Here is a 21,244-nt window from a genome sequence, read left to right on the forward strand (position 1 = left end):
AATGAATGAATGATGTTAAAATAAGATATTTAGAACTCTTCAGTGCAGACTTCCTGGGCTCCCTCCTCCCCTCAAGCCACCTCCCAAAATTAATTTTCCATCCAGAGCAGAGTTTCTAAAGTGGGGTCCATGAACTCCGCATCAGGGTCTCTTGGACACTTGTTTAAAACGCAGATTGCCGAACCCCTCTCCCAGGACTGCCGAATCTGCCTCTTCTGGAGGGTGGGAGCTGGAACCTGAATATTTAACAAGCTTTCCAAGCGGTTCTTGTGAGGGAGAAAGTCGGTGCGCCTTATGGCTGGAGTGGACAGATGCGGAGGCAGAGGGGAACCAGACCCAGGAATCGAGAATCCCCATCCTTCCTCTCTCTGGCCCTCCACCCCAACACCGCCACCGCCACTCCCACCCCAGGCGAAGCCCTTGAGGCAGCGGGTCAGCTGAGCTCTGCGAAAAGTCATTCAGTGGCCAAGGCCTTGGGGCGGGGACCCCTGGGCTGCCCTAATGGGGCGGGGCTGGACGGGGCGGGGTCGCGGCTCCTCCCCCGCCGGGGCGACTGGGCGGGACCGCCCGAGGGGCTGCGCGCCGCGGCGGTGGTACAGCCTGGAGCGGCCGGCGGCTGCGGCGGCCGGGGACCCTGGACCCCTCCCCACGGCGAGGTAAAGGCCGGCGCAGCCCGCCGCCAACTTAGTCAAGTTGGAGCGGAGTTCGCCAGGCGCCTGCGTGGGGGGGTTCTGCGGCGTAGGCAGGGGCGAGGGAGGCCTCGAACCCGCCTCCCGGGGGTGAGGGTCCTCCGACCTGGGGCCCCGAGGGTTGGGGAGTCTCGGACAGGGAACTCTCCCGGGACCGGGGGATTCGCACCCAGGACCCCGGGCTGGGTGAGCTCGGACTCAGACTCGGGGAATGACATATCCGCTCCCGGGCCCGCTGGGTCTTCTCCTCCCAGCCCCCACCCCCGCCAGGACCCTGTCCTGTCTCCAAACCTGGGTCCCGGCTGTCTCGAAGCCCCGCTCCCCAACAGCAGCTGGAGGCCGTCACGCCAACCTCTCCTGAATTTTTCACGTAAAGGGCGGGCCAGACACGCCGTTCCCATGGCACCAGAGCGCTCCGGTTTCAGCCAGAGGGAACCCCCAGATTCCCCTCGCCCTTCGGAGTACCACCCCACCCCCTCCTCCCTTTTCCTCAGCCCTCGTGAGATGGGGCAGTGGAAGTGAGCAAGTTGAGGGGCCCTCAACTCTCCTCTGTACCCCCCAACCCTCAATCATGGTGAAGAGTCCTGTGGGGAAGAGGAGGAGGGGGCAATTCAGGCGCCTTTCAGAGCATGGACGGCATGTTCTGAATGGGAAGGGCAGGTCTGTGTACACAAGTGTGTGCGTGCTTGTGTGGACGTCCCGCCTCACTGCTGCCTCTCTGCCTGACTGTGTCATGGGGAGTGGGTCATCCTCCAGGCATAGGAAATGGCCTCTGGGTGTGCATGCATGTGTGTGTTCACAGCTCGCACACTCACTCCTCCCAGCCTGGCCCAGGTATACCCTCGGCCTGAAGCCAGAAAGCCCGCACCCCAAGGAGCCCAGACTCCTCCTCCTCCCATGTGAACTCAAGAGGGGGCTCTGGAGGAGGCCATCTCAGCAGCTGTCAGGACTCTACAGAAGAAGGGGGGCTCAAAGCACCCTGCTCACCACCCATTCTCCCTTCTTGCTCACAGAAGGAAGGAAGGAGCCAAGTCCCCCTCCCAAGGATGACACTAAACACTCAGCAAGAAGCAAAGACCCCCCTGCATCGTCGAGCCAGCACTCCTCTGCCCCTGTCCCCCCGGGGCCACCAGCCTGGCCTCCTGTGCGCAGCGCCCTCCACGCAATCCCAGCATCCCCGGCTGGGCCAATCAGCCTCCCTCAACCCTCCCACCCGGAAACCTTCACCTGCCCCCAACGGTTGGTCCTCTGAATCCAGCGACTCTGAAGGCTCCTGGGAGGCCCTCTACCGCGTGGTACTGCTTGGAGATCCTGGCGTAGGGAAGACCAGCCTGGCCAGCCTCTTTGCAGGGAAGCAAGAGCGGGACCTCCATGAACAGCTGGGAGGTAGGGACCCTGTGGGATGAGCTGGGATGTGGCCAGAGGCATAAAAAGCACTGTCATCAGGGTCACAAGGCTGCCAAGAACAGTTGTACAACGCATGCACTGCTCGATGCTAAGAGGTGCGGTTCACATAGACTGTGGAGTGAACAGTGCCCTCCTAGAGTTGTGCAGCCTGCACGATGGTCGACGGGAGGGAAATTCTTTGAATAGCGAATGAGAATTCTGCCAATTTCTCATGGATGAGAGGTGTATGATTCATTTCCATGTGGTAAGGAAAGCAGTTCTGAGAGTAAAGAAATGGTGGACTTCCACCCAGCTCAGAAACTGCCAGCCCCAGCTCCCCCTGACTCTCAGGTCCTCCCAGTCCCATCCACGGCCACCAGGATCTGCAGCAAAAGTAAGATCCTGCCCAGAATAGACTCCCAGACTCCAAGAACTGGGCTCTGGGTTCCTTTACTCCCAAAAGAGGCAGTGAGCTGAGAGGGCCAGGGGCTCCAGCAATGATGGGGAACAGGGACAGGAGAGAGGAAATGAAGATGGATTCCTGCAGGACTGGCTGAAAGGGCAAAAGATGAATGGGGAAGGGGGTTGGTTAAAAGCAGAGAGAAGGTGGGGACACTCTGGTCAGGCCCCAGCCTTGAGCCCTCTGAGAGTGAGAACCCATATGAGAGGCATCCATGTGTACCCCTGTATGTGTGACGGATGGGGAGACTGAGGCTCAGAGAGCGTAATGTGACCTGCCTGAAGCATACACTAAGCCAGGCACAGAGCAGGACTGGGAGAATCCCCAGCCCAGCTTCAACCCCATCAGCCCACATCCATTCAATCCACCACACCAACAATAGCTTTTTCAGCACCTACTATGTGCCAGGTACTGTACTGGTAGCTGGGGAGACATGGGCTCCTCGTGGAGCTTCTGTCTTGACCTATCAGGAGAGACAAGCATCAGACAAGTGTGGTAAGCACTTCAAGAAGTGGAGGGGGCACTGTGACCAGAAGCGGGGGTTGGAGGTACCCACACCCTCCCCAGACCTCTCTGAGCTCCGGCTCTTTCCTCGGTTGCAGAAGATGTGTACGAGAGGACCCTCACAGTGGATGGAGAGGACACCACGCTGGTGGTCATGGACACCTGGGAGGCTGAGAAACTGGTATGACACAGCAAACAAGACTTGGGGGAGGGATGCTGAGCCTATTACCAGACTCCAAGGACACCACAGAGCAAGGACAGGGCAGGGGCCATCCTCAGCACTCCCCAAAACCCACAGCTCCTAAGCAGCCTTTCCAACCAAAAGCAGAGGGAGCTCATGACCCGGCCCTTTTCTGGGTCCACTGACCCCCTCCCTGCAGACATCCCAGGATGTGCTTCTCCCCCTCCAGCCTCCTCCTTATTAGCACCCTCGTCCCACTCCACCCACCCACCCACATTGTGCAGAGGAAGGAACACTGGTTTTAGCACCAAAATGCCTGAGGTGAAGCCCTCTTTCTTTTCTGACCAGTTGTGTAGCTTTGTGCAACTGACGTACTCCCTCTGACTTCCCCGCTCTGGGCTTCAGTTTTCTCTGATAAATGGGTTGATCGTTCCTGCCTCCCTTACCAGCTGGTTTTAAAAACTTCTTATGCAATTTCACAGAAGTGAGCGCAGTCTGGAGCATGAAAAAATGCTGAGCATGGGTGAAGAATTGTAAAGAATGATAATTTTTGTTAATTATAACTTGATAGTAAAAAAGGAAGCTAAAGTGTGTCCTTCCCCAATCCCTTCCAGAGTAGGAAGAGAGCAGCAGGCAGGGACATGTCCCTAGTATGCTTTTCTTATTTTGTTTGAGTTTTCTTTTTTCTTGCTGTTCAGGTAATACATGGTTATTGTAGAACGTTGAAGAAATAGAGCTAAACAAAAAGAAGGATCTTAAAATCACCCAGGATCCCACCCGGCTAAAGGGTAGGCTCCTCCCATGAAATACAGGGAGGCCCTGCCCATCGGGTGGGGCTGAGGAGGCCAGTGTTGGGTGATTGACAGGAATGGCTGACAGCTCCAGTAATAGGCCCAAAAGCGAGGGATGAAGGAGCTCTGTGGTCAGTTCCTTTTAACAAGCATAGAAGGAAACCCAGGTCCAAGTAAGCATAATAATAATGATGATGATTCTCATAAAGGCAGCTGACATTTATGGAGCACCTTCTTGCTTAGTGTCAGCCCCTGTGCTAAGCACTGGACGTATATTATAACGTTCAGTCAAGACAAAAACTATCCGGTGAGTGTTCTTCTGATTGCCATTCTGCTAATGCAGAAATCGAAGCTCAGAGAGGTTAAGTAATGTGTCCAAAGCTCTCAGATAGCAAATGAGATTCGAACCCAGATCTGTAAGACCCCAGAGCCTGTCCTCTTATGCACTAGGACTGCCCCTCTCCATCCCCCCAGGAGCATGACCTTCTGAACCTCCAGCTGAGATTTCACTCCATCTCTCATCCATTCATTACGAAGCACCAGCTGGGTGTATCTCATGGGCCAGGACACTGAAGACCCAGCTGTGAATAAGGCAGACGTAACCCCTGGCCTCATGGAGCTCACACGCTGATGAGGAAGGGTTTACTTTTTGGATGCCGTTGAGAATCCTGGGGGGGCAGAGTCCAGTGAATTAAGAAGAGGGATCAGACTAGGAGTCCCATTTGGGAGACGGTGTGAGGGATGAGTACTGGACTAGAAGGCAGGAATTGAAATTCTGTGCCCAGCTGGCTGTGTGGCCTTGAGAGTTTTCACTTCTCCTCTGGCCCTTGGTTCTCCTACAAGTAAAATGGAGAGACTGGTACAGTTTCCCCAGTCAGTGACTGTGTAAGCAGGTCCCAAAGAGGGGCCACACAGTAGCAGTCTTAATGGAATAAGCATCCATCCTTTCCATCCTTGAGCAACATGGTATTCTTTGATGGCACAGAGGCAGAATCAGGCAGAATTGGGTGGACCTTTAGCTCGTCCAGTAGTGCCCTAGCTTGGCTGACCATCAGAGTCGCTGGAGAGAGTATCAAAATCAAAATCTCAGGCCTCACCCAAGACCTAATGAATAAGAACCTACAAAAATGGGGTCCTGGAATCTATATTGTTAATCATACTCCCAAGGGGTTCTTACCCACCAACCCATGCACCAACCAGCTTTCATAGAAGCTGGTTTCATAGCACCAGCTCGCACATAGCAAATCCTCCATAAATATTTGTGCAAGGAATGAATGAATGGTCAAGACCCTCCCTCTCATTCTAGAGATGGGGAAACTGAGACCCAGAGGGAGGAAGGAACCTATCCATAGTCAAGGTTGAGAACCCACATCTGTCTGATTCAGCCCACAGTTATTTGGCCTAGGGAAGTCTCAATATGGCTGTTGAGAACTTACTCCCTTTGCCAATGAGGTTGACCATGGATCTGATGCTTTCCTATTCATCTATCTTATTTGGTTATCAGAAAACTTTTCTGGCTTCTTCTCCCCCTCACAAACAATGCTTCCACCACATTCTCTTCTCTCCTGCTCAGCCTGCTTATCCTTTCAAACCCCACTCACCAGTCCACTGTGAAGCCCACCCACATTCTGCCAGATTGAGTTCTTCTGGCCTAACCTCTCCCTGCCTACGTACCCCCCATGGCTCTTCCAGCCCCTTGTATCTGCCGCTCTTAATGGTACTTAACACTGCAGTATAACTCTCCATTTCCATACCCTCCCTTCCAGACCATGAGCTTTTGGAGGACAGGAACTGTGTTTTGTTAAACACTTATAAATTTGTTCCCCAGGTGGTCCAGACTCAGAGTCTGACAAAAGATCATCATCCAAAACAGAATCTCAAACTTCCTCCAGTTCTTCCCTTTCCTTGTCAAACAACCCGAAAGGACTCCACTTCTTAAAATGCCCCTGGCCTCTCCCACCCGCTTCCCTTACATTCCAGTTGTTACCTCACCCCTCTCTTGAAGTCAGCTTCCTGTCCTCACTTCTCTCCCTTCCTTTTTTCTATTAATTCTAAACTGCAAAAGACCAACAGAACTGTCTAGCAAGACCGAACCCTCCTTAGAAACCAGACAAAAGAGCTGAGCAGGCAAAGCCAGAGCCCTCCTTAGCAGGAAGAGGAACCAAATAAATCTTTTGTGTCTGGTGCCCAGCCTACAGAAGGACCAATGAATGACAGAATGTAGTAAGGGAGTGTCATTAGCCCAATTTTTCAAGCAGAGTAACTGGGGCTCAGAGAGGATCAGTAGTTTCCCAAGCTGACACGGAATTGTGGCAGAATTTGTCACCCAAACCCATCCTGAGTATAAACCTCAGCCCCATTCCATGCTTCAGACCATCCTAGCCCCCACCTTTCTCAGCCAGGGCCTAGGTACCCTCTGAGGATGGGCCTGGGGTCCCTCCCCTACAGGATGAAAGCTGGAGCCAGGAGTCATGCCTGCAGGTGGGCAGTGCCTATGTCATTGTGTACTCCATCGCGGACAGAGGCAGCTTCGAGAGTGCCTCTGAGCTCCGCATTCAGCTGCGGCGCACACATCAGGCGGACCACGTGCCCATCATCCTGGTGGGCAACAAGGCGGACCTGGCACGCTGCCGGGAAGTCTCCGTGGAAGGTGAGCCCTCCACTCCCCCTTCCTCCTCCCCTTTGTCTCCGTCCCACTGTTACTGCAACTCCTCCAGTGTTCTTCATCTCAGTGACCATCCCCACCTCACTCTCATCCTGCATCTATTTGCCTGAAAACTAGGAACCATTCCAAAGCAGTCCCCAAATCCTGTCAGGTCCACCTCCCTTAACCCCGCATTCCCTTCCCTACGTGCCCACAGCCTCTGCCCCTTCCTGGCATCTCCACTCTAGCCTGGGCCAACCCCTGCACTTCTCTATCCCCACTCAATTGGTTCTCCTTGCTGGCTGCTAGAGTTTTCCAGAACCAGATCTGACCTTGCCATTTCTTTGCTGAAAAATTCCCCTATGGCTCTCCTATGCCCTTAGTCAGAGACACTTTATCCACTAGGCATGATAGGCCCAGGGCCCACAAGCTGTTCAAGGGCTTACATCTGAGACCTGGAAAAGACAATTATTAGGCAACAAAATACAGTGGGAAAGTTATCAATTCAAATTTCACAAAGCTTTAATTGTCTACAAACAAAATTGTGTCAGCCAGCAACTGCAAACCAAAACGGTTAAAGTTATATATAAATTGTTTTTAATGTGAGATGGGGAATATTTTAATATGTTTGATATATCAGGTGGGACGCATAAAGATGGTCCTACTCACAGGGCAAAATCTAAAATATATGGAAACTGAGACCCAGAGTGGGGTTGCCAGTTCCACAGGATCACCAGCCACCGAGAACTAGAATCCAGGCCCCTGCCTTGCAGCCCAGGGGCATCCTGGAGGTGGAAGACCATATGCTATGCAAAATTCTGCAACATTATCCCCAGGAGATTTTGTTAAAACGTAGGATCCCAGACCTCATCCCAACCTACCGAATCACAATCTCTGTGGGTGGGCTCAGGAATCTGCATTTTAACAAGCTCCCCCAGATAATTCCGATGAACAGATGAGACCCCTTACCTGGCATTCAAGGCCCTTCTCTACCCGCTCCCAGCCTCCCTGTCTTTCTAGCCTCCTTCTGCTACCAGAATCAGTCACAAGCCTACGAACTAACTCCTCCAAGCCAGGTCTGATGTATGTCTGAGTTCCCTGGCACCCGACAAAAGGCACGGGGAAAGGAAAAATTGCTTTGATGGAGGCTGAGCACAGTTCTTCCTACCTTTATCTCCTCCTCCACCCTATCTCGCCTGACCCCGCCCCCTCAGAGGGCCGCGCCTGCGCTGTGGTGTTCGACTGCAAGTTCATCGAGACGTCGGCCACGCTGCAGCACAACGTGGCCGAGCTCTTCGAGGGCGTGGTGCGCCAACTGCGCCTGCGCCGCCGGGACAGCTCAGCCCGGGAGCCCGCGGCGCCCAGACGACGGGCGAGCCTCGGCCAGCGCGCTCGCCGCTTCCTGGCCCGCCTGACGGCCCGCAGCGCCCGGCGCCGGGCACTCAAGGCCCGCTCCAAGTCCTGCCACAACCTGGCCGTGCTCTGAGGCCGCCCGCCCTCCCAGGTATGGCGGGACACTGGGGTGCACTCTGGGCTCCACTGACGCCACCAACGCCACCGAGGAGCAGAGGCGCGGTGGCCTGGAGGCTGCATCGTGGTACTTGCTTGCCCGCTGCCCCGACGGTCGGAGCATCTCCCAGACCCGCAACTTGGGGGACCCCTCCGCCCTCGGGGAAGCCGTGGACTGTGGGGCCGAAGCCCAAGCTGGGCACAGAGTAGGGTTTTTTACGTAGTGCGCGTCTTTTTGTAAAAATCTTCCCTGTCCCTGGGCTCCGGCCACCTCTTAGAAACCCTCCACAATAAACCAGACCAGAAGGATGTCCTGTCTGATGCCCAGACCTCTTCTTTTGGGCTCTTCCAGGCTTCTCCGCCTCCCGCTCTCCCATCTACACTGGCTGCAGACTGGGTTAGCCAGGTGACCTGTGTGTCAGGGTCAGTCAATAAAAGCATTGGACCAATTGTGTGTGCGGGCTCTTCTCCCAACCACTGGGCAGGGCCCCTGCCCCCCCCATCTTTGAGGGAGACCCAGTGGAGCGCAAACAACCACAGTTCAGTGTGATGACCTCTTTTCTCATTAACCCATTTTTTAGATTATAGATTCACAAAGTATTATCTGGGAGGACTCTCAGCACTCATCCTGGCAATGTAATAGCAGGTGTGTGTTGGGAGCTGACTGTCCTAACCAGTCGCAAGTATTAATTAATCTTCACGACCCCTGTTTACTAATTGAAAAACTGAGGCACAGGAGGGGAAGGTTCACGCTGAAGATCATACAGCTGCTAGAAGTGAAATTGCCAGGATTCCAACCCAGGCTCCCGAGACTAGTCTGTGCCCAGCTTATCCACAGTCCTTTTGGAGAATGTGACGAAAAGCTATAGAGTCCTGGGGAAATGGACTTTCAAACACAATTTTGCATACAATTTAAAGGGGGGGATGGGGGCGAGTGTGGACTCCATGAAACTCAATCCATTAATCCCCAGGATGGACTCCAATTTAGTCCAACTCATTCATTTTTTTGAATGTGGAACCTGAAGCCCAGAGAGGGGAAGTGAGCACCCCACGGTTGCCCAGCTGGTGAGGATGAGGACTAGACCCCAGGGCCCAGCCTCCTCCTGCGTCGGTGCGGGAAGTATGAGGTAGTGAGGCATCCAGCCTGGCTGGGGTTGGGTCCGGGCCTTGGGGGTCAGGTCAGGAGTTTCCAGCTTAAGGGGAAGGGGTGTCACTACCCCGAGAGAAGAACAAGATGCAAACGGTTTGGACCATTGTGTCCCTGATGCCTGACACCCCTGCCCCCAACCAGCTGCCTGCCCCAATTTCTCAGCCCCCAACGTGGGCCATGTCCCGGCCACTAGGAATGCCCGTGCCAAGGAAGACCAAAGCACGGGCAGGCAAACCATATCCTCCAGCTGCGACCCCCCCCCCCAGTCTTGCCAGCAGGGGACTGGTGGCACTTGTTTCCCCCTCCCAGCTCCAGCCTGGGGAAGGGAAGAGGAGGGGGTCTTCCCCCACCCCAAGCTGTCTCCAGCCTGCGGTTGTGGGGGAGGGGCTATGGTTGTGGAAAGTTGGCAGAGGCAGCCGGCAGCAGCCGGGAGAGTGGAAAAAATGATATCAAACCCGGAAAAATGCAGGCCGGATGGAGGGCCTGAGTCGGCCCTGGGAGGTGAGAGGGAGGGAGAGAAGGGGGCCCCACAGGCTGAGAAAGGAAGAGGGGCCAGGGAGAGAGTGCAGGAGCCGGTTTTGAGAAAACTGAAGACAGTTGCCACCATTCCCTTCTTTCTTCCTCCACAAGTATTTATTGAGGGCCTACTAAGTGCAGGGCACAGTACCAGGCTCTGGGGAGATGGTGGGGAACAGAAGGAGAAGGGCGCTGCTCCCTGGAGCTCACAGTCTGGTGGGGAGAGCAGACTCAAAAACAAGTAAGTGAATAAAATAATTACAAACTGACAATGAGCTAAAAATCAGAGTGGTCGTGGTTCACAGATGAGGAAGTTGAGGGACAGAGAGAAAGAGGGCTTACCACGCCTTCTCAGAGTATGGAAGAAATTGTTGACACCAGGATAGGGGTCGGAGGGAGAAAGAAAGAAATAGTACAGACCACGGAGGGAGAAAGAAAGAAATAGTACAGACCAAGCTGGCAGGAAGAGTATGCAACCAGCATGGCAAGACAGGACTGTGGTGGAGGGCATAGGCCCTAAACCAGGGGGTCTGTGTTCAAACCCTGCTCCCCTCCATCTCCCTGTGCCTTAGTTTCTCCATCTATAAAATAGGATTCACGATGGTTCCCTCCCTCAGCGTTGATGTGAAGATTAAATGACTTAAATGTGCAAAGTACTTAAAGCAAGTCCTGTGTCTGGGAAGATTCAGTAAAGTTAGCTCCCACTAGCATGTCTTAAGACTTTGGGGAAACGGGGGTTTGTTAAGGGTAAGGTACTCCGAGACTGTGAACACTTGCTTGGGAGTCTTTGCCCTGCCATGATACTGGAGGACTTTAGACAATCTCGTCCCTTCTGGGCCTCAGTTTCCCCATCTGTAACATGAGGGAATTGAACGTGAACTTGTATCATATATTCGTGTCTTCACATGTTTACTGTCTGCCTCCCCCACAGGAATGAAAGCTCACGAGGGCAGTGCCCTCGCTGCTGCTCTCCCCCCAGCACCTACACCAGTGCCTGGCTCATAAGAGGTGATCAGGAGATATTTGTTGAAGGGTTTAATTCAAGGATCTGTAAAATGGCCCTACCAATCCTGACCTGTCTAATTCTAGGAGTTTGTGAATAAGACATGGCTGGGAAAGCATGTGAGAAAACCACAATTCTCCTCCCAGGGACATAGCTTATTATAGTTTAGAAAGTTGTTTCTTGTCCATAAAAACAAACCAAAAAAAAAAAAAGCTAACTTCGTTTTAGCTCTTCCTGTGTGCTAGGCCCTGTGCTGCGTACTGGATACACGTTTTCTCATTTCCTCGTCAGTACAACCATCTGCTTAATAGGTACCACTTGACAGATGAGCACGTTGAGGCTAAGAGAACCCAAGAAATTTGTCTGAGGTCACACAGCAAGAAAGGGTACTCAGGATTCACACCAAAATCAGCTGTCGAGAGGCAGCTGAGAACTGCTGTCTTCATAGTACAATTGGGGTAACTGAGGCCCAGAGGCAGGAAATGAATTGCCCAAGGTCATGTAATAATAACAGCAAACAGTTACATCACTCTTACTATGTGTCAGGTACTATGCTAAGCACTTTTCCTATATTAAATCCTCAAAAGTGGTCATATTATCACCATGCCCCTTTTCAGATGGAGAAACCATAGCACAGAGAGGTTCAGTACTCTGCCAAGCTTGCACAGTTAGCAAATAGCAGAGCAAAGATTCGAACCAGGGAAATCTAGTCCCATGGTGTTAAGGGCTCGTCTCTATTGCACCATCTGTCACTACAGCAAGTCTCGAGCAGGCTGGTATAAAAAGGGAGGCGTCTTTGCCCGGCACCCTGCGGCCTAGGCTGGGGGCAGGGCAGAGAACAAAAGCACATTGAGAGTCTCCTTAGCCACCAGCTGGGACTTTCCACCTTGAAGGGAGGGTACTGTTATGGAAAAAATGATAAAGCTCTGGAAAGATGAATGTCTCCCCAGGGGCCCCAAGTCTCCTCAGAGCCCCCGCCACCTCCCGCTGTTGGGGAGGGCCACAAACTGTGACGGTCTGATTCAGATGAGATGAAGGCCACCTGGATCCCAACACACCCCAACCAGGCTGCTGGAATGATGAGGATCACTTGATGGAAAGTTCCAATTTCTGAGCCAGGGTCACAGAGCTTCCACCCAGCGACCCCCCAAGGAATCAGGTTCAGGCTGGAACTCCCTGTCCTTGGACGGTAGGACACACACGTCTCGCAGGGACAGCTCAGTCCTTCATTCGGCAAACTTTGACAAGGGTCTGTGCTCTGAAGAAAGGTGAGGAGGGTAAAGAGGGTCACAGCCGGCTGCTCTATAAAGATTCAGGATCTCTCAGCTCTGCCGTGACCATGTGACCTTAGGCAAATCAAAATATACAGAGTGAAGTGGTTAGGGCAGAATTCTCTGTGTGACAGTCTCTGTCTCAATATTTGAATATTCTCATTCAACAGCTTGAAAAAATATACAAATTCAGTTTCAATTTCAGCAGTGTTCCCTTCTGTTCAGTTCAGGGTTCAGTTAAAAATAAGACTAACGAGGGGCTGGGAGCCCGGGGGGTCAGCAGGGTGTGCAGTTTCCCGAGTTCCATCTGGTTCAAGTCCAAGTCTAGGATGGGTCCCCGTTCCAGTTACGGTGCTGCGTAGCAAACCACCACAAAGCTTAGTGGCATAAAAACAGTCATTTTATTATGCTCATAGATTTTGTGAGTCAGGAATTTGGGCAAGGCAAAGTGGATACAGCTTCTCTCTGGGGCCTCAGCTGGCAAACTCAAAAGACCGGAGTGACTGGAGTCATCTCACCTGTCTGTCTGGTGTCCTCACTCCCATGTCTGGAGGTTGATAGTGGGCGTACCCCAAGATCTCACCTGCACGTGGCCCCTCCAGGTGGCCAGGTGTATGTGTTTCCTGTTGCTGCTGTAATGAATTGCCACAAAGTTAGTGCCTTATAACAGCCCAAACTTGTGATCTTACAGTCTGTAGAATAGAAAGAAGTCCATCATGAGTCTCACTCGGCAAAAGTCAAGGTGTCAGCAGGGCTGCAGCCCTTTCTGGAGGCCCTAAAGGAGAATCTGTTTCCTTGCCTTTCCTAGCTTATGGAAGCCAACCACTTTCCTTGGCTCATGACCCCTTCCTCCACCTTCAGAGCCAACAGCATCAGGCAAGGCCATCTCACGCTGCCATTTCTCTGCTTCTCCCTCCTGTGCCTTCCTCTTCCCCCCTTGTGATTACACTGAGACCACCCAGATAAAACCTCCCTGTTTTAAAGTCATTGGGTTAGGACACTTAATTCCATCTTTGACCTTAATTCCCCTTTGCCATGTAACATAACACATTCACAGGTTTCAGGGACGAAAACATGGACATTTGGGGGAGCTTTTATTTTGTCTACCGTAGCAGGAGAGAGTGGAGGATGTAGGAAGGCAGTGGCTGGGTCTTCACTCTCCGTGCACACACACATTCAGTCTTGTTCTAATAGTAAATAGAAAAGGCCCTAAATTAAAGGGGTTCCCTCCTAGTGGGATGTCAAGGGCACTGGGACACTGTCCCCAGAGTCTGACCTTGCCTCCCTTTCTCAAGTCCATGCTCCTCTCCAGGAGCACCAGCTTCTTCCAACCTCCACTGGTCTAATCTCCATCCACTTTTCAGAAAACCCTACTCCCTACCCACAGATGTAGGTCTTGCTCCAGTATCCCCCTCCACCAGCAGACAGCTTCAGAAGTCTTGAGGTATTGGGGCTGGATTAAGACCCCAAGGGGCCCCAGCAGGGCAATCACGGTGCTCTTGGCTCTTCTAATCTTACAGAACAGTCCAGAGTGAGTGTGACCCCTCCAAATCCACTCCTCTTCCAGGTCTGCCCACCTCTGTGAATGAGAACCGATGCCTTTCCACGTGGCCAGTTGTCTAGGAAGCAATTGTTGAATCTTACACACACATGCACTAAAACCTAAACCAGGAGTCACTAACTCGAATGCTCACAGAGTCAGACAGGTAATATAAATCAGTGAGGTCGACTGGGTAAAGGTCATTAGGGAGCATCAAGGTCTGTGGCAAACTGGAAGCACCTGCCTGCCTAAAAGGAGCAGCAGAATTAAGCTACCTATCACTGCTGTTAGGGTGGGAACTCAGTGTTGCCAGATATTTTGGTTTTTCTAAGAAAGCCAGCAAGCCAGATACTTAGGTAAAGTATCCCAATTCTTAAATAATTATTGCTAATTCCAATTTTTAGGATCCCTGGACAGGAGAAGCAAAACATGTCCCCCAGCCGAATTCTGACCTGAGGCTGATGGTTTGTAACCTCTAGTCTAAACCCGAACACTGATAGAGAAATGTCTTCTCAGCCGGCCCCCAGGCTGCAGGTCACCTCCCAGACCATGAATTGAGTACTTAATTGTAAAGAACAGCTTGTTCCTTTTGTTCAGTTCCTTCCTATCTCCTTTCCAAGAGTGCCTCTTCAGGCCTATTGGGATACCGAAGGTGCCCAATGCCAAGGGGTATATTTTTTAAATTGGACTTTGAATTACAAAAATAACACATTTTAATTATAAGAATAAGTCAAAACAACAGAAAATATATTGTAAACAATAAAGATGCTTTTGTCTGTTAAGCTGCCCTCAGCTTTTACCCTTTTATAAGGATAAAAATCCTTATAAGGGTATTTTCTAACAAGATGTCCAGAAGTAGGCAATTTTAAGGTTGATTCATCAGCCTTAAAATGCTACGACAGGGGGGCCAGCCCTGTGGCCGAGCGGTTAAGTTCACACACTCCGCTTTGGCAGCCCAGGGTTTACGCAGGTTCAGATCCTGGGCGTGGACATGGCAACGCTCATCAAGCCATGCTGAGGCGGCATCCCACATGCCACAACTAGAAGGACCCACAACTAAAAATATACAACTATGTGCCAGAGGCCTTTGGGGGAAAAAAGGAAAAATAAAATGCTAGGACACTAGATATGCATCTCCATAATTTTCTAGGCATTTCGCTCATGGTTGCAATGTGGCTGTGCCGACTCTGAGCATCACAGCCTCACGCCAGTATCCCAAGCAAGAATGGAAAGGGAAAAGTCAGAAAGGGGACTTCTTTTTATGAAGGAGGAAATTATTCTCTCAGCAGTTTCCCTTCGTATCTCACTGGCCAAACTGAGTCTCATGGCCACATCTAGCCACAAGGGAGGCTGAGAAAGCAACTGTCCAGCAAAAAGGAATGCGATTGCCAGTCCTGGCTTGGGCCAGTCAAGATTCATCCTTTTGCTGCCATAACAAGATGGCTTCTGTGAGCAAAGGAGAAATGGGTGAGGATTATTGGATAGGCAACTTTAGTATTTGCCACAGAGCTCCTTCCGTTCTCCTCCGGTCCAGCTCCTCTCCCCAGAGGTACCCACCACTTAGCAGTTTGGGATGTATCCTTCTGAATTTTTCAGCCCACTTACGTATACATTGTAGCAGACGTTTGGACGTTCTTCTTTTCTTCTGTGCTGTCAGAGCCACATGTTGCTCTCTTGTTCTCTTTTTTATGGGATCAAGAATAAATCCTGATTGCTCTACACCAGAGATTGGTTTAAAGATAGACCTACGACCCAGCTATGGCCAATGAGGTGTGAGGAAAGTTTGTCTGAAGGGTTCTAGAAAAAGTTTCTTTGCTTTTAAAAAAAAGAGCTGAAAAACAAAGAGCTGCAGCAGGAAAAGACAGTCCCTTTTCTTGTAGTGGTCACTGAAGGGTATGATTGTGATGCCCGGAACTGAGCCACCATCTTGCAATTATGACAAGATGTAGTCAGGGTTGGCAAAGTGGAAAGATGGGAAGTACCCAAGTCCTTGATGATGAAGTCAAGTCACTGAATTAACCAACCCCGAGGCTGCCCCACCTCTGGACTTATTGTTCTGTAAGATGATATGTTTTTAATGCAGAAGCAAATTATCTTGGAAATTTCTGTACCAAAGTCAAAATCATCCATCTAGTATACATATATAGGTTTGTTTGCTATGTTTCGCATAAATGGGGTCATAGTTACATGCATTGGGACTGAGTTCACTTGCAAGGAATGAAACCCAAAATAGCAGTGATGGAAACAAGATGGAAGTATACTTCTCTCTCATGTAAAAGAAATCCAGAAAGAAGCAGGCAGTCCAAGGCTGGCATGGCATTCCACAGTGCAGGGACCCTGGCTCCTCCTACCTGTGCTTCCACCATCTTCAGTACAATATGTTGCTCAAGCTGCAGCTGTCACGTCCACATTCCAGCCAGCAGGAAGTGGAAAGGAGCCCCCTGCCCCCCAAAAATGCACAGCCTCTCAGAAGATGCGCGCATTACCTCTGATTCCATCTCATTGGCTGGAGCTTGGTCACACCACCACATTAACTGCCAAGGAGTCTAGGAAATGTACATGGGCCAGCTGAAAATTAGAGACTCCATGTTTAGGAAGGGTAGAGTGGACATGGAGGGGCAACAAGCAATCTCTGCCATGATATGTACATAGTTAGTATAATTTGCTTTTTTCACTCAATTTATCCTGGCTTTCTATCCATCCCAGGACATAGACATTTACCTTGCTATTTTGATATTTATTTTGTTCTTCTTTTTCTGGCTTCTTAAGATAAAAACCTAGATCATTTATTTGAGAACTTTCATCTTTTCTAATATAATCATTTAAAGCTATATTAGAAAAAAAGCTATAAATTTCCCAATAAGTACTTATTCCCCAATTAGCTCTGCTCTGGATGCAGCCCACAAATTTCAGTATGTTGTGTTTCCATTAACATTCACCTCAAAATATTTTCTAATTTCCCCTGTGATTTCTTCTTCCCATAGGTTATTCAGAAATGTTTAATTTCCAAATATTTAGGGAGTTTCTACATATCTTTCTTGTTATTGACTTCTAATTTAATTCGACTGCAAATTTGAGACTTGTCTTATACTTCAAGACGTGGTCTATCATGATCCATGTTGCTGGTGCACTTGAAAATAATACTCATCCTGACGTTGTTGGGTGTAGTGTTCTAAAAATATCAGTTAGGGGGCCAGCCCCGCGGCCGAGTGGTTAGGTTCGCACGCTCTGCTTCAGCGGCCCAGGATTCCACTGCTTCAGATCCTGGGCGCAGACATGGCACCACTCATCAGGCCATGCTGAGGTGGCATCCCACATGCCACCACTGGAGGCACTCACAACTAGAATATATACAACTATGTACTGGGGGGCTTTGGGGAGAAGAATAAAAAAAAACAGAAGAAGATTAGCAACAGTTGTTAGCTCAGGTGCCAATCTTTAAAAATATCAGTTAGGTGAAGGTGATTGATAACACTGTTCCAGTGTTCCTTATCCTTAGAAATTTTATGCCCACTTGTCTTAGCAGTTGCTGAGAAAGGAGCTTGAAATCGCCAATTATAATTGTGATGTGTCTACTTCTCCTTTTAGTCTGTCCATTTTTTCTTTACCTTCTTCTTTTTCATGGCTGCAAAATATTCCACAATATGGATGTACATATTTTGCCCATTGAAGGATATTTAGGTTCATATAAATGTTTTGCCCCTAAAAACAGTGGCAGTGAATATTCTCACACATATAGGAGAAATTAGAAAATTCAAATTTACTAGATCAAAGAGCATGTACACTTTACATTTTGACATACGCTTCCAGATTGCCCTCCGAAAGGACTGTTTCTGTTTATATTCCGACTGACTGTGCCCAATTCCCCACACCAGGACCCACATTAGTTATTACTACTCTTTTCTCATTTGACGTTCTCTTGGGGACAAGATAAGGGCAGGTCTGGAAAGAAGATGTCTCTCTGCTTACGTTGCACTTCCCTAATTGCAGAAAAGGTAAGCAATATTTCCCTCAATGATTGTGCCCCTTATGTGCTGAAAACCCCGGTGAAGCTTTGAAATTACAGCTTTTAAGGACTCCCCTAAATTCTTAGCCTAGGCTATTCCCCTCTCCATTATCTGCCTGGAGTAGAGGGGGGTTCTTTCTCCAGTTACCAGAACCTTGGTTAGAAGGAAATCTGAGAGCAGCCAGACCTGAGTTCTAATCCCTCTGGCTCAGCCATCTGACATCTGTGTGACCTTGGGCAAGTTACTTAGTCTCTCTGAACCTTTGGACCCTCAGCTTTACAAAGGGGATGACAAGCACTTAGCACAGGTGTTATATGGATTAGAAATCAGGTATGTAAAGCACCTACACAGCATCTGGCACCTAACAGGCATAATAAAAAACAACTAATAAAAAATGGGGGGGCCGGCCCGGTGGCACAGTGGTTAAGTGCCCACGTTCCACTTTGGTGGACCGGGGTTCACCAGTTTGGATCCCCGGTGCGGACATGGCACTGCTTGGCAAGCCATGCTGTGGTAGGCGTCCCATGTATAAAATAGAGGAAGATGGGCATGGATGTTAGCTTAGGGCCAGTCTTACTCAGCAAAAAGAGGAGGATTGGCAGTAGTTGGCTCAGGGCTAATCGTCCTAAAAAAAAAAAAAATAGGGGGCCGCCCCGTGGCCAAGTGGTTAAGTTCACGCACAGCCCAGGGTTTTGCCATTTTGGATCCCGCGCGTAGATATGGCACCACTCATCAGGCCATGCTGAGGCGGCATCCCACATAGCACAACCAGAGGCACTCACAACTAGAATATACAACTTTGTACTGGGGGGCTTTGGGGAGAAGAAGGAAAAAAAGAAGATTGGCAACAGTTGCTCAGGTGCCTCTTTAAAATAAAAAAAGGTATTCATTGGGGGCTTGCCATGTGCAGAGCACTGAGTTCAGCCCTCTTCTCACGTTATTTCATTAATCCTCGCGACAACAGGAGACGACATCCTCTTACAGATGAGGAAAACTGAGGCTCTGAGATGTTAAGTATCTTGTCCAAAGTCACACAGTGAGCAACCAGCAGAACTAAGGATTCAGTCAAAAATGTCTGACTCCCAAACTTGCTTCCCAGGGTAGCTAGCTCATTTCACAGATTAAGAAACTGAGGCACAGGGAGATAAAAATTACATATAAAATTAAATGGTGAGTGAGCAGCAACCAGTTCACCAAATGTTTCCCCTCCTCCTGGGTCCGGGTGACCAGCTGGAGAAGAGACTGAAGAGAGTGGAGGCAGGGACAGCTACCCAGCAGAGGAGTCAAGAGCATGGAAAATGTCTCTTTCAGCCAATTTTCCTGAGGAACCCTGGCTGAGGCTCAGGGCTGGGAATGGAAAGTGTGCAGGGAGGAGGCGGCAGCCGCGTCCATCCGGAGAAGCTGTTTGCAAAGTCCTGCTGGGACAGGCGAGGAGGGTGGGGATGCTGGGCTTGGGGGCTGGGGGAGAGGAGCAGACCCGAGGCCGAGGGTTTGGCATCTGCCCAGAGCCTGGTCTCCTGGGAGAGGAGGAGCACACGTCCCTCAAGCTCCCTGTTTCCTCCTTGGGCTCCCCAGCTCTGCCAGCTCCTGCTGTGCCCAGCCCATTTATCTGGGCATCAGCCATCCCGGAATTGAGACGCTGGCAAATCTGACTCTCTGGTGACTGAGCACAGTTGACTCAGGGAGGTGCGGTGGCCAGGAAAAAGGATTGATCCTACTCTTGTAGATCTTGACCAGGGGTGGGCTTAAGAGCCATCGGCTTTATCAGTGGCCTGAGCTCTGTGACATCAGCGTGGCCCCTCTGCTCAGAAAATCTCCGCTACTCACAGTGCTATAACTCCACCATTATAGGTACACCTGAGGCTGGCCTTCAGCCAGTATGCAAAGGTATGGCCATACCAGTTGTCAAACTATTTAGATACATTCCTACTAGTTGTTAATAACCCCTGTCCTGAGTGCCTCCAAGTGCCCTCAAGCATAATGGCCACACCAGACCTTCCTCTGGGACCACCCACATCTCCCCACTTACAGCCACTGACGGGGTAACACCTACCGTGGCAGGGCCACTCAGGCCTCTGTGGCTGGTCAGAGAATGAAAGTCCTAACAGTTGTTAATACTTTTCAAATCATTCGTAGAAACAACCCTTGGTAAACCTTTGTCTCTGGGTTAAAGGAAAAGTGATAGGAATCTAGAGGTGAAAGTGCCTTGTGCAGCCTCTTCATTTTCCAGATGAGGAAACTGAGGTCCCGAGAGAAGCAGAGACTTGCCCAGAGTCACATGGCCTGTCGGTGTAAGAGAAGGCATTAAAACACAGGTCCCTGACTCCCGACACCTCCCTTGGGTGCCAATTTATCTGGCCCCACAAACACTGAACTTTAGCGAGTATGGAAGGAGGTGATGGGGAGGAACCTGTCTCAAGGCAGAACTGATAGCCAATCACTTGACTCTTGTACCCTGTGATCGTAGTCATGGCAACAGTCTCCTTGGTCACTATCTCCATTGAGATAGCTGTCATGACTACCACTCAGGGCCCCAACTTCCTGACACCAAGAGCCTTAAGGTAAACTCAGAAGCAAGTCTGTTCCATAGCACTGACCCAGATCAGAGCTCCGAGTAGGAAAGAGACTTGCCCAACATCACACAGCAAGCTGGCGGTGAAACCAAGCTGCCTGAGTCCCCGGGCCAAGGCTCTGACAGCTGTCCCGCCCTTTCCGGGGCTGACACCCCCACCCCGCCCCCATTTTTCTGCCTGCTCTGGTGCTTCCCACATTCCTCCAGCCCTCAGTCAGGATCTCCTTCCCACGGCATCTCACCCTTGGCTGCCTGTCAGCCAGCTCATCCTCCTGGGAACAGGCTGACATGTGTTCAGTGTAGGACTGATTGCAGGAGTGTTCATCGTTAGTCGGGGCTCCCTGAAGGCGAAAAAGCCTTCAACCCCCTTGGCCCCCCAAAGGAAGTGATCTCCAATGGCGGAATTTGGGGCACTATTAGCCCAGGACTGAGGAGCTCTTTTTGCCTGGTCAGGCCCTGTTCTCTGTGTAATGCCAGAGTTGCTGCCCCATTGTGGAAAGGGCTCTGGGCAGGGAAGCTGGTGGCCTAGATTCTAGCCCAGCTCGGAGTCTGATCCCCGTTCTGCTTTTATCAAGCCCCCTCTCCTCTCTGGGACTCAGTATCCCCACCAGAGAGATGGGGATGAGAATACCATTCTACAGTCACCTCCTTCAGCACCACCACCAGGGTAAGGCTGTTGGAGACCAGATGCAATCTAGGGTTTTCGTATTACTAAACAAGAGATGGCATGGCTTAAGGCACTGGCCTACCTTCCCGGTTTCTCCTTTTAGAATAATGGAATCTCAGGATTGGAAGGATAGTCCCAGCACAGGGAAGAGCTTGAGCAAAAGCAGGAAGGCTGAAAGGACCTAGGAACCTATAAGTTGCTAGCATACAGCGTATACTGCCGAGGATGCTGAGAGAGTAGGCTAGAAGGAGAGGCCGGAGGTGATGGAAAAGGATCCGTCACCAGTTCCAGGGGTGAGGACATTGCCCTCTGGGCCTCGGGGACTCCCTGAAGGCTCTAGGACAGTCTCCTGCC

At 50.8% G+C, this 21,244-nt stretch overlaps 1 protein-coding gene across 2 annotated transcripts; it reads left to right on the forward strand.

Annotated features, from left to right (window-relative positions):
- The first annotated feature begins 532 nt into the window (after positions 1-532).
- On the forward strand, positions 533-8,617 carry REM1 (RRAD and GEM like GTPase 1). 2 transcript variants are annotated; one of them, XM_046679325.1, is made up of 5 exons: positions 533-656; positions 1,703-2,075; positions 3,138-3,220; positions 6,460-6,661; positions 7,870-8,617. In XM_046679325.1, the coding sequence occupies exons 2-5, from the start codon at positions 1,736-1,738 to the stop codon at positions 8,139-8,141; spliced, it is 897 nt and encodes a 298-aa protein (XP_046535281.1). In that variant the 5' UTR covers positions 533-656; positions 1,703-1,735; the 3' UTR covers positions 8,142-8,617. The 2 variants fall into 2 exon arrangements, with proteins under 2 accessions (XP_046535281.1, XP_046535282.1); XM_046679326.1 differs by having other exon boundaries at positions 3,141-3,220.
- Positions 8,618-21,244: the final 12,627 nt, after the last annotated feature.

The sequence above is a fragment of the Equus quagga genome, chromosome 12 (assembly GCF_021613505.1).
Source record: "Equus quagga isolate Etosha38 chromosome 12, UCLA_HA_Equagga_1.0, whole genome shotgun sequence".
NCBI classification, from domain to species: Eukaryota; Metazoa; Chordata; class Mammalia; order Perissodactyla; family Equidae; genus Equus; species Equus quagga.

Excerpts from the sequence above, each read along its gene's own strand:
- REM1 (XM_046679325.1), top strand. The coding sequence starts at position 1,736 with ATGACACTAAACACTCAGCAAGAAGCAAAGACCCCCCTGCATCGTCGA. Across the intron at positions 2,076-3,137 it reads CCTCCATGAACAGCTGGGAG|AAGATGTGTACGAGAGGACC; the intron begins GTAGGGACCCTG and ends CCTCGGTTGCAG. Across the intron at positions 3,221-6,459 it reads CCTGGGAGGCTGAGAAACTG|GATGAAAGCTGGAGCCAGGA; the intron begins GTATGACACAGC and ends CCTCCCCTACAG.